The 12,531-nt window shown below is 39.5% G+C and overlaps 1 protein-coding gene across 5 annotated transcripts in view; it reads right to left on the bottom strand.

Annotated features, from left to right (window-relative positions):
• LOC111152335 (3-hydroxymethyl-3-methylglutaryl-CoA lyase like 1) overlaps positions 1 to 12,531 on the bottom strand; it is a 193,958-nt gene that overhangs the window by 134,309 nt on the left and 47,118 nt on the right. For all 5 annotated transcript variants that reach the window (XM_022510835.1, XM_022510832.1, XM_022510833.1 and 2 more), the window contains 2 exons: positions 11,498 to 11,578; positions 11,161 to 11,268 (listed from right to left, as the gene is read on the bottom strand). Coding sequence is in view for 4 of the 5 variants with exons in the window: in XM_022510832.1 (XP_022366540.1) it covers positions 11,161 to 11,268; positions 11,498 to 11,578 (189 nt within the window). In the remaining variant the exon portion in view is untranslated. The remainder of the gene's footprint in view (positions 1 to 11,160; positions 11,269 to 11,497; positions 11,579 to 12,531) is intronic.

Below are 12,531 nucleotides of genomic sequence, written 5' to 3'. Positions count from 1 at the left end.
TGTGCACCTAAAAATTAGACCCAAAACCCCCCAAACTTCACTTTTTAAAAATTAACTATAAATCATAATTCTTTATAAACTTATTAATAAAATATATCTTTTAAATCAATCTATTTTAAAATGACTGGTGTAATATTTTTGCTTTCACTGCTCAGTATACAATATCATCAATTTTTGAAAGGAACTTCAATCCCTTGGCATACTCTGCTTATTACAAGGGACTGCATTTAAGTGGTTTAGTCAGGAGACATACCAATGGAATGAGTTTACACTAAAATAAGATCGATAATGTTTACCAACAAACTAACCAGTGCAGTGCTGAAAAGAGCATTAAAAAGTTAGACTCAAGTCTTTTCTGTGCCAAAATGTACTTCTATTCAGCTTTTATGCAATTATATTATATGTAGACCTTCCAACCATCAATGCATATCGATAGTCCTAAAAGACCAGACTTTAAGATCAGTTTAATCAGATACAGAAATTGGCTTTGAACAACTGCTTCTTTATTTCATGGGAAATAGTAGAGAAATATGATAAACACAGTAAATTATATATAAGTGAATAAAAGGTGAGATAAAGAGTTTTAACATTTGGTTATGGTTCCTTTTATAAATCTAAGAACAAACCGCTCCCCCCCCAATTTATTGGTCAAAATATGATTGATCAAATTAAGTAATCATGAAAACAGTACACATGGAGCATAATAAATCTTTGAGTATAATTATAGTTTTTGGCTTCATGAGGAAAAAAATCCCAAAATATTGAATTACACCTTTAGCATGAAAAAAAAAAAAATAGGAAAGTATAACCAGTAGAGTTGTTGACATTATTGCTCTTAAATATAAGTTTTGCTTTGGATACAGTAGTGAAACTCATGCTAGCTACAAAACAAGTTGGTATTGAATGCTGAGTAATATGGATAATGTTAGTAACTCCTATCTTTTCCAATTTTATTACAAAGTAGAACCTTAAATCTGTTCAAAAAGAAAAAAAAAGACAGTAAATTTCACTATTATAACTAAAACACTCATTTTCATATTTCCATGTTCTTTTTTTACTTTTTATTTATTATTTTTTATTATAGTCCATGTTCTTTTCTGAGATAAAAGGTGTTTTTAAAGTTTGTGAATATGGGGTTCCTGGGTGGCTCAGTGGGTTAAAGCCTCTGCCTTTGGCTCAGGTCATGATCCCAGAGTCCTGGGATTGAGCCCCGCATCGGGCTCTCCCCTCAGCAGGGAGCCTGCTTCCCCTGCTCTCTCTCTGCCTGCCTCTCTGCCTATTTGTGATTTCTGTCAAATAAATAAAATCTTTAAAAAATAATAATAAAATAAAAGTTTGTGAATATGTTTTAGGCAATTTGCTTGCCTCATGTGAAAACAGTACTGATGAAGTAGTTGTGCAGTATTTAAAAACAATACTTTAAAATATTTCATTCGGTTTAGTCAATGATTAAAAATATAGAAAATGATTAAGCAAAGCCACCCTGGATCAGAGAAATGCAAGAATTTATATCATCATTATTTGTAAGGCTATAGTAAGTAATACCCACTATTATATGAACAAAATTTATATAGGATAGAAATCAAATTCACTACCATACTGTAGAGAGCCTAGTATAGCACTCAGAATATATCTGATTACTCTTAAATGGAGAAAACTTTGACTGCAAATCTAGAGAAATATTTTAATACAGTAACTTAAAATAATGCATGATGTTTGCTCACAAAAAGTAATAAAAAATCTATTTGCTACATTTCATTTCTAGAGTACACTGACATTTGCTTTAAAAAAAAGAAAAGAGGGGTGCCTGGATGGCTCAGTGGGTTAAAGCCTCTGCCTTCAGCTCAGGTCATGGTCCCGGGGTCCTGGGATCGAGCCCCGCATCGGGCTCTCTGCTCAGCGGGGAGCCTGATTCCCTTCCTCTCTCTCTGCCTGCCTCTCTGCCTACCTGTGATCTCTGTCTGTCAAATAAATAAATAAATAAATAAATCTTTAAATAAATAAATAAATAAATAAAATTAAAAAAGAAAAGAAAAAAAAAAGGACTTCCTACAATTTACTCTTTGAGAAGGAAGCAGGCATTGCCTAGATAATTCAGCACACTGAACTGAATCATGTGTGTAGGTCAGAGAGGCCAACCAGGTTCCAAGAGACCATCTGAAAAGGTGTCCGTCCAGAAGTTAGGACCTACTGAGCAGGTCTAGACATGAAAGGCACAGCTTCTGGGTATACAGAAAGAATATTCTATAGTGAGGATAGTGATTTCCTACAGCTCTGTGTGCTCACCATCTTCAGAAGCACGGTGCAGATTTGGGGATATGGAGTCAAACTGCAATCTCTAACTTTTCTCTTTTGTTTTCGGGCTTTTTCTTTTTTCTTCCACCCCATCTTCCAGAAGGAGGTGATTCTCCCCTCTTGTGGCCTCCTCTTCCACTCAGGAGCATGTTTAGAAATTGGGACACAGGGAAAAGCTGACTTCACTTTGGGGTACAAGGGGTTATGAAGACAAAGGCCTAGGACCTGGTTTCTCCAGCTTCTACCTCATTTCTGCCTTAACCAGAGGCGAGGAAGAAAAAGATCTGGAGGGGGCTGTGGAGACCGCTTTCTTCCCTTCATTTCTACCGTTGTCTAGTCAACAACCTCTTTTTCAATTACCAACCCAAATCCTACTGGATACACAAGAGTTTTATAAAGGGAGTGGGAAGGAGTGAGGTATATATTAGCAGCCCTGACAGTGCTAAAATATTTATGTTTTTGGAATTTAGGGATTTCAGAATGCAGATCCTGCTTTTCTATCAACTATATTTATTCTTTAATTATCAGTGAGAAAAAATGTGGAACCAGATTACTATATCCTTTTTAAAAACATAATTGTCACAGATCATAAAAACAGCTCCAGGGGTATTTCCCATACCATGCACTCTTCTAGAAGGACACTTTCCAAACAAAAGGTGACATCTACCCCCTCCCTTTGAAACTGGATGGCTTTGTAGTTGCCTCAGCTAATAGTTTATGGGAAAGTAACACTATGAAATTTGTAAGACTTGGTTATAAAAAGTACATTGTTTTTGCCTGTCTCTTGGAGCAGTCACTTTTGCAACACTAAGCCACGATTTTAGATGTCTTAGCTGCCATAATGTAAGGATATCCAAACTGGCCTATACAGAGAGACCACGGAGAGTGGTTCTAAGAACACATGGAGAAAGAGGTATCCAGCCAGCTCCCAGCTGCCCCAGCCTCCCAGTCCCTGCTGTTGCAGCTCTGACCAGCATCTGTGGAAAACCTCTAGCCAGAGGTGCCCAACTGGGCCACACCAAAATTCTTGATAGAAACCACGAGCAAAAACAATAGCTGTTACTGTCTCAGGAGAATGAATTTGGGGATTATTTGTCATGCAGGTAATCAAATAGGACCAGCATTCATTTTACTAGCTTTCAGGGACATGTGGCAATTGCATATACGTGAATACACATGTGCACACACATATGGAATATTTGCCACGTGTTACACGATCCGTGGAACAACACTGGACGTACTGAAGCAATCTGAAGAGGCCGTGCTTTAGGCCATGAAATGCTGGGGGCGGGGGGGGATAAGGTAGAAAATATCATATGCTTGTTTTTTATTTTCTTGACGAACTAATGTAATTTATCCATATGGATATAGCTTTCATAGCACAATTTTATCCCCATCTACTTTGAATAACTATCAGAGCTCATTTACTAAAGAATTTTGTCTATTTCTTCTCTGAGATCAAATATTGAGCAAATATTGAACAATTATTTTTTGACATGTAAGAAATTCAATGTGCTCAAATAAGTTGGAAGGAAAAAAAAAAAAGCCTATCCAATGTGCTCAATAAGTTGGAGGGGGGAAAAAAAGGCTAGAAGCTATTGCTTAAAAAATAAAAAAAAAAATTTTTTTAAAGACCCTTAAATTTCTTTTGGGGCACTTGGGTGGCCCAGCAGGTTAGGTGTGAGACTCTTGATTTCAGCTAAGTTTGGGGTCTCAAGGTCGTGGGATCAAGCCCTGTGAGAGGCTCTGTGCTATGCACACAGGCTGCTTAGGATTCTCTCTCCCGCTGCAGCCTCCTCTCTGTCATGTGTGTGCACTCTCTCTCTCAAAAACAAACAGACATTTATAATATAAGCCTGTTTGTAAGGAGGCAGTGCTGGTGTGTGCACCCGGACTGCCAATTCAGGAGATAGGAAAAACAAAATGGAGAGCTCACCAATGACTAGTCTGGTGATCCGGACGGTCAGGTACCTAATGCTGACTGAGGTAATTACACCGACACATCTCTGTTACAGAGATGGTGTGTGGAAGGCCCAAAGCTATGCAGTAGGATGGCAATTAAGTGAAAGTCAGTCTTAGTGTGCAGCAGAAAACAGTGTCCTAAACAGAGCATCAAGCACACAAGGGCAACCCCCCCTTGAAGAGAATTGGGGTTAAATTCCACTCCTCCAGCTGCTCCCCCAGAACGAGTTGGGTAAAAGGACTCCCTGTAGTCATGAAATGGAAACTGTGGTCTTGGTAAATCTCTTCTGCATTCCCTTTGGGGAGACGGCAGAGGCCAACTCATCTGGGGTACAATGAATGAGACTTGCACTGGAACACTTCCCAGATGATGATTACCCTTGTCAGTTAACTATGCCTCATAAGCAAAATAATGTGCGGGCTCTGTGTGTGTGCTCACATGCTCGCTGGCTCTCTCTCACGCACACACATGCACACACTCACACACTCAACAGCTATGCTAAATTACCCTCTTCCTTGCTTCTTCTCCACCCACGCATCCTTCCAGCAAGAGCGAGCCAGAAAGAGAAGCAGGGGGACCCGCAGAAGCAGAAGCTACTGCCTCCCACATCTCATCAATGTAAATCTGTATTTGAAACTTCAATCCAGTAACTCTTTTCTTTTTTTTTTTTTTTTTAAAGATTTTATTTGTCAGAGAGAGAGAGAGAGGGAGAGAGAACAAGCACACGCAGACAGAACGGCAGGCAGAGGCAGAGGGAGAAGCAGGCTCCCCGATGAGCAAGGAGCCCGATGCGGGACTCGATCCCAGGACGCTGGGATCATGACCTGAGCCGAAGGCAGCTGCTTAACCAACTGAGCCACCCAGGCGTCCCCCAGTAACTCTTTTCATTACTAATAAAGAATTCTGTCACACACTGAGAGGAGGGCAGGGAAAAGTTTACCTTTGCTCACTCACATTGTACTTCGGCAGTATTTTTAATTGTTCAACTGATTCGTCAGTAATTGTTATGGTTTTTAAGGGTATTTCTACTTTTACGGAGAAAATCTATTTCTACATCACAAGTTGGGACCCTCCCTTTTAATAGTTCAAAATTAATTTAAGAGGGAGCATTTGCTGAGATTTTGTATACGACCTATATAAGCACAGACTGTTGTATACATTTTATGTAGTTTTCTTTAACATCTTTAAAAAAAAAGAAGTAATTTATTTGAGAGAGAGAATCAGGAAGAGAGAAAGATCATGAGAAGGGGGAGGGGCTGAGGGAGAGAGAGAAGCAGAGACTCCCCTCCGAGCAGGGAGCCCAACTTGGGGCTTGATTCCAGGACCCTGGGATCATGACCTGAGTCAAAGGCAAACACTTAACCCACTGAACCATCCAGGCTCTCCTGTAGTCTTATTTTCAGTAAGTGATACTCACTTTAATCACTCATGTGAATGAAAATAGTTAAAACCAAATTGCTAAATACTATGAATGTAAAAAGATTTGTTCACTTTTGGAAATTATTATAATAAGGATTTAAATAGCTTACTACTAAGAGCCACATTCCAAAATTGCAGTAAGCCTATTTTTATAAACATGTTTTCTTTCTGCTATTATTGTTCATTCCATAGAAACTGAGGGGCTATCTGGATTCATTTCAAATGCTCTTAAGTTATATGTCACTCTTAGGAAAACTTTTTTCCAGATAAGTTGTAAAGAACATGTTTTGTTTTTTGGTTTTTTTTGTTTTGTTTTGTTTTTTAATGGCAGGTATTTTATCATTTCTGGCCATTTAGATTATAGGTGTGGGATCCTGTTTTATATGGCACCCTGCTACTGTGGAACTTTTCTTCTAGCTGCCTTGGAAAGCTGCTGCCAAACAAAACAGTGGGAGGCAACTGTAAAAATGCTTTAAAATACTAAAAAAAGAATAAGTGAACAAGCAGCAATCTAAACATAAACTAGAGGACTATTCCCATGACCTATGTTTAGGGGAAAGAAATAGAAGAAAATGTAGAGAATTAATGGACGACCGATTTAGAGGCACACTCGTTGTCTTTAGAAAACGTAATAATTACTTCAGACCATTACACATAAGCTGTTGGACTAAAATTGTCCTGTCCCATCTCAGATATTAAGTTAAAGGAGTCTGATGGCATGACATTTTCTTCAACACTAAGTGATTAGGATATAAAATTTCAAAAAAAAATGAACATTATGAATTAGTTCTGCTAATTTAATGCCTTTTTTTGTTAGCATAAAGACAACAAAATCAGCAGAATTACATGATGAGATGACCTCCACCCACAACAATAAAAACTGCTCTGCTCAGGCAAGCTCACTGAAATCTAAAACCCAAACACAACTATGGAAAAAATCAAAGTGCAAAAATGTGATATTCTCAATATTGCCCTTTGAAAAGTCCTTGCTATGTTACGTAGTAATTGACTGGCATAACTTTGGAAGAATCAATCTGATCATATCTTTGATTTAAACACACTGCCTCTCCCCCCGCCCCTGTTTTTGTTTTTTGGTTTTAACAGATTTGTGATTTTTTTCCCAAGATTTTATTCAGTCATTTGACAGAGAGAGAGAGAGAGAGTGAATGTGTACACAAGCTGGGGGTGGGTGGGGAGCAGGCTCCCTGCTTAGCAAGGAGCCTGACATGGGGTTCTATCCCAGGACCCTGGGATCATGACCTGTGCCGAAGGCAGATATGTCACTGACTGAGCCACGCAGGTGCCCCTGGATTTGTGACTGACTGACCGACTGACTGATTTTTGGTTTGGAATGCATGTAACCGCATGAAAATTAGAAGGGAAACGTAACATCTCTTTAGTATTTGAAGGACAAGTATCTTCAATTGTTCCGATGAGGCCTTCCTGATCCGATATTTAAGCTAAACACACTTTCATCTTTAAGATAAAGGCGTTTGACCACAAAGAAGGAAGTTTACTTGCATGGAGTTAGTTGCGGTGAGTCAGTCCATCGGCTAGTGGGGCATTCCCTCCAATAACACTGCGGAGCACGGGTCAGGAGCCAGGTGCTCTGGACTCTGGGCATCCACGTGCAGGGAGGCGCTCATGGCCCTAAGTGCCCTCAGCTCTCCCGTGCTCTTGGCAGCACTGCTGGGCTTTCCCAGGTTCAAAGAGGTTAAGTCACTGACTCAAGCTCGGGGCCGAATGTAGACAATAACCTAGTACCAGAGGTACGTCTGCCTCACCACAGCTGGCCCCAGGAGCTATAAGGGAAAGTCCATAATTTATTCAGTAAGACTTTGAGACTACGAAGTGCTCATTAAATCTCAATAGGTTAAGTCCTGAGTTCACCTCCAGACCAAGCCCAGAATAAATCATCTTATTTTACGGTCCCATCACCTATCTATTTAATGTGAGACCAGGAAGCATTTTCCTATTACTGCATACAGACAGACTGCCTTCCCTTTTGCTCTGACCATTTGATCTTTTAAAGAGCTAAACAAAAAGTATGGCCCTCCAGGAAGGGCTCTGGCCTCATCTTTCTGTAGGTCACCGGATGTGTCCTAGATTAGTTTCGGGAATAATCTATCAAAGATTTTCCAGTGCTGTGTAATAATAGACTAGGACAAAGGGCATCCTTTTAGCAAAGAATATTTTGTAGGCAGCTTTATAAAACCATTGGGAAATAATATCTTGAAAAGAACCTAGTAAAATATATTATCTGAAATACAAGTGTGATTGGTCATCAATTAATATGACCAAGACCTCTCCTTCTTTCTTCATTACCCTCAAGTTTCCAGTTTCTCTCCAACAATAATCAAATTTGTGAAGTGAGCACTAACTGAATCAAACAGAAGATTTAAACATGATAAAAGAATCTCGCATTCCATTAATGACAGCTCGTAAAATAACAATGGCTGGCCATTTTGCGAAATGGCAATGTCAAGGAAATACATCTAGTCTCATAAAGCTATCTGTGCCTTCCTAAGGAAATGATTTGTGGCCTGCATTACACAGGATCAAATACATGAACAAAAGTAAGAGTCAGTTGCCCATACCAATAAGTTTAAAGTATGCATTATTATTGTTTCAGACGATGGCTTTGTTATTCATTTCACGATTACTTACTAAGCACCTACTTACTAGGCACTAAGCAAGGGGGTGCAGTGATGAACAAGACAGACTTGGTCGCTACCTCCATAAATCTCACAGTCTAGGAAGCAGGTATTTTTAAAAATATTTACCAAAAGGGCTCCTGGGTGGCAGGTTAAGCCTCTGACTTCAGCTCAGGTCATGATCTCAGGGTCCTGGGATGGAGCCCCACATCAGGCTCTCTGCTCAGCAGGGAGCCTGCATCCCCTCTCTCTCTGCCTGCCTCTCTCCCTACTTGTGATCTCTCTCTGTCAAATAAATAAAATCTTAAAAAATATATATTTACCAAAAAATATACTATTATAAACAGTGATAACTGGGATAAAGAAAAGTTAGATTTTTGTTTCAGGAAAAGTGTAAGTAACCCTGATATTTGAAAAACTGCCTCTCTGAAAAGTGATGTATTACTGGCAATTCTAGTGTGGCTTCTGGTGCTTCCCAGGTCTTGCAGTTAAAAGGCTTCACTGTTTTAAGTCTTATTACATCATCCTATTGTAATTGCAGAGCAATGCAGAAATTGAGAGATGCACAAGCAAGTATAGATAAGGTGCTATAGAGATACAGAGGTAGGACTTGCAATCAGGGAACAAGCAGCAACTCGGTTTGGCAGAATCCTCAGGAAAATGAAGTAGGGAAATAAAGTTAAGGCTGGAAATGAAGGAAGGGGCTAAGGTATAGAGAACCTAGAATAACAGACTAGTTCCCAGACATTTTTAATAGGGAAAAGGCAATCTCTGAGGGGGCGCCTGGGTGGCTCAGTCAGCTAAGTGTCTGGCTTTGGATCAGTTCATGATCTCAAGGTCCTGAGATTGAGACCCACGTCGGGTTCTGTGTTCAGCAGGGAGTCCGCTTATCCCTCTCCCTCTACCCCTCCTCCCACTAGCCCACTCTCTCTTGCGCTCTCTCAATAAATAAAATCTTAAAAAAAAAATAAAGAACTTAGAAGGTTGTTATTTCAGGGAGATTTTAGAAGCAAAAGGCAAAATATAGGCAAAATATAAAAGGAAAAGCGAAATAATGCTTATGAATATCATTTAAGTGACTACCTCAGTAATTGGCTAATAAGGGTGTGGATTACTAATGTTACCAAGGGGACTGAAGAGATTATAGGTAAGCTACGCTGAGGAAAAATAATTGTTGTGTCAGTAACTTACTAGATATGTAAAAGAGACCTTTGAGTACTGAAGTCCGGGACTCCAAAGAGAATGGATGAGCTATTTACATAAAGCCCGGTGGTTAGAAAGGAGCTTGATTTTGACCCAGCTGAACCTGAGGTACTGGTGACACATCTAGTTGAAGCTTATCGGAGAAGGCAGGACCAGAAGTACAGATCTGTCATCCTTTCAAGGTGACTGTTGATGTTGGAAGGATAGGCAAAGAAGAGAACACAGTTAGGAGCACCTGGGTGGGTCAGTGGGTTAAGTCTGTGCCTTCGGCTCAGGTCATGATCTCGGGGTCCTGGGATCGAGCCCCGCATCGGGCTCTCTGCTTGGCGGGGAGTCTGCTTCCCCTACTCTGTGCCTGCCTCTCTGCCTACTTGTGATCTCTCTGTCAAATAAAAAATCTTAAAAAAAAAAAAAAAGAGAGAGAAAAAGAGCACAGAGAAAATTGCTGAAGGCAGAATTTTAGGGGAACCTTAAACTTATAATGAAATGATGCAGAAAAAGAGAACTTGGGAAAGTAAATGAATGAGAATTAATGGAGAATAATAAAACCAAGGGAATGGGATGAGAAAGGAGTCAGTGAAGTTAAGTGCTAGGGAGAGATAGAAGGATCTAAGGAATGAGAATATGTATTAGATAGTGAAGGAAACTAATCAACATTTCAAAGTCCAGAGCCAAGTCTCAGGAGTCATGATTGCTGCCACAGGCCTGCCAACTCTGGGTAAGGCTCTATCCTCTTTTAAGATTCCACGAGAGCCTGAATGGTGCAGTGGGTTAAGCATACGACTCTTGGTTTCGGCTCAGGTCATGATCTCATGTTCTTGAGATCAAGCCCTGTGTCTTGCTCCACATTCAGAGTGGAGTCAGCTTGGGAATGTCTTTCCCTCTGCCTCTGCCCCTCTTCCTAAATAAACAGACCTTTAAAAAAAAGGGCGGGGGGGAGAAGATTCTAGACAATTTCCTTTGCCTTATCTGTGATAGACAGATTTCTCTAGCAAATATTAAATGCAAAAAAAAAGCAAAGTGTAGGGGTGCCTGGGTAGCTCAGTTGACTAAGCAAACGACTCTTGATTTTGTCTCAGGGTCCTGAGATCAAGCCCTGGGTTGGCCCCATGCTGAGCATGGAGCCTGCTTATAATTCTCTCTTCCTCAGCCCCTCCCCTGCTCTCTCTCCAACACAACACAAAACAAAAAGGAAAGAGTACACATCTACATTTTTGATTAATATGAGATTATATGGGGAGAGTATCATCAGGCCATCATCAATACTCCATTCTAACAGGCAAAAAAACTGAAGCTCCTGAAAATGTTCAGACTATTCACGAGATCGGTAACCTAGTAAGTGGATGGCCGGCTCCTAAATTTCTATTTAAGTGCCTTGTCTACCCATTAATTTATTATAACATATAGTCAGGTAGGCTTAGGATAGAGTTCCAAATACTTTTTTAGAAGAGGTTTCACGATAGGGGTTTTTCTTTAATCACGTCTCAGTGCATGAGCTAATATTGAGTAAAAACATAGTACATAAGTCATTATAGCAGATTAATATCACAATTTATATCACAGTATTTGCTAAATCTTGGAAAAGTTGAATTAAAGATTCAGTTAGGGAATTACGGATTTACATACCTGTGGTACCCATCTGGAGGACACAAAGCTGGTCACTTCTATAACAGACAAGCCAGTTTGGGAAAGTTGGTTGATAAATTCAATTTTTATATCTGTAGGAACTATTACCTATAAGAGCATTAAAAATTATTTTGTAAGTACTTTGTATAAGGTCTATGGAAGCATAAACAGAAAATAACTTCCTAACAACAAAATACATTTAATATGCATACATTTAATAGCAATTCAGAACAAACATAATCATGTAATCTATGAAACGCATGGAAATGTTTAGAATCTTAGTAAATATTTTAACTTAGCATTTGAAATAAACTGTCTAAAACTAATATCAAACTACCTTTTCATTCTGCAGTCCATCCCTAGGTCCAACTTCCACTATTTTAACATACTCAGGGAGTCCAGATAACTGGGGTGTTTCCTGAAATGCAAAATACAAGGCAAGAAAAACAGGTTAACCGTGAAAACATAAAATTTGTTTTTTTGAAAAGTCAATCAATTACACTTTGTTAACTAAAATTCTCACTCCAGAAATGTAAAATAGCAAGAAACCGACACAATGCTACAACCCAAATATCAAGTTTATATTATTGGCAACATGAAGTCATTTTTTTCTTCTAGCTCAATAATATTCAGTCTAATTATGGTCACAACTGGAAAGATTAATTTTTAAAATATAACTGTGGAAATGTAACATACTCAGGATCTAAAGAGCAAACTGTTAAATAACTACACGTGATGATAAATTCACCATTTTTAGAATTAATTTAAAAATTATATCTTTTGGGGTGCCTTGTTTGCTCAGTCAGTTAAGCGTTATGGCTTGGTTTCAGTTCAGGTCGTGATCTCAGGGTCAGGAGATCAAGCTCTGTGTCCGGATCCGTGCTTAGCACAGAATATGCTTGGGAATCTCTCTCCCTCTGCCCCTCCCACTCATGCTCACTTGCTCTCTTTCTTGAAAATAAGTAAATCTTAGAAAACAGAAATGAAATTAAAATAGAAGTCTGTTGTATTAACAGACTTCTACTGAGCACAGTCATAAAGATGCCACACTCCATGAATGCGGCCCTGGTTTTCTGTCCTGTGCCCAGAATGCTGAGGCAGGAGAAATGGGTCTGCTGTTTATTTCCTTTGTCACAAGGCACAACCAGCACCAGAACACAGCTTGCAGAAGGTCAGAGCCCCTCCACGGGGACCTAAACCCTCAATAATCTACTGGGAACATCTAACTCTAAGCCCAGTGCAATGCTCTGTTCTACCTTTTGGTCAAATCTGGAATGGCAGAGTGTCTGGACTCTGGAAACTCTGGCCCTGAACCAAGTATTATGCACATGTCATATTTAGAAAGACATTAGTTTAAAACAGGAAAAATAT

Source organism: Enhydra lutris, unplaced genomic scaffold (assembly GCF_002288905.1).
Source record: "Enhydra lutris kenyoni isolate GAN:26980312 unplaced genomic scaffold, ASM228890v2 scaffoldscaffold28, whole genome shotgun sequence".
NCBI classification, from domain to species: Eukaryota; Metazoa; Chordata; class Mammalia; order Carnivora; family Mustelidae; genus Enhydra; species Enhydra lutris.
This window is presented reverse-complemented; position numbering and strand designations above follow the sequence as displayed.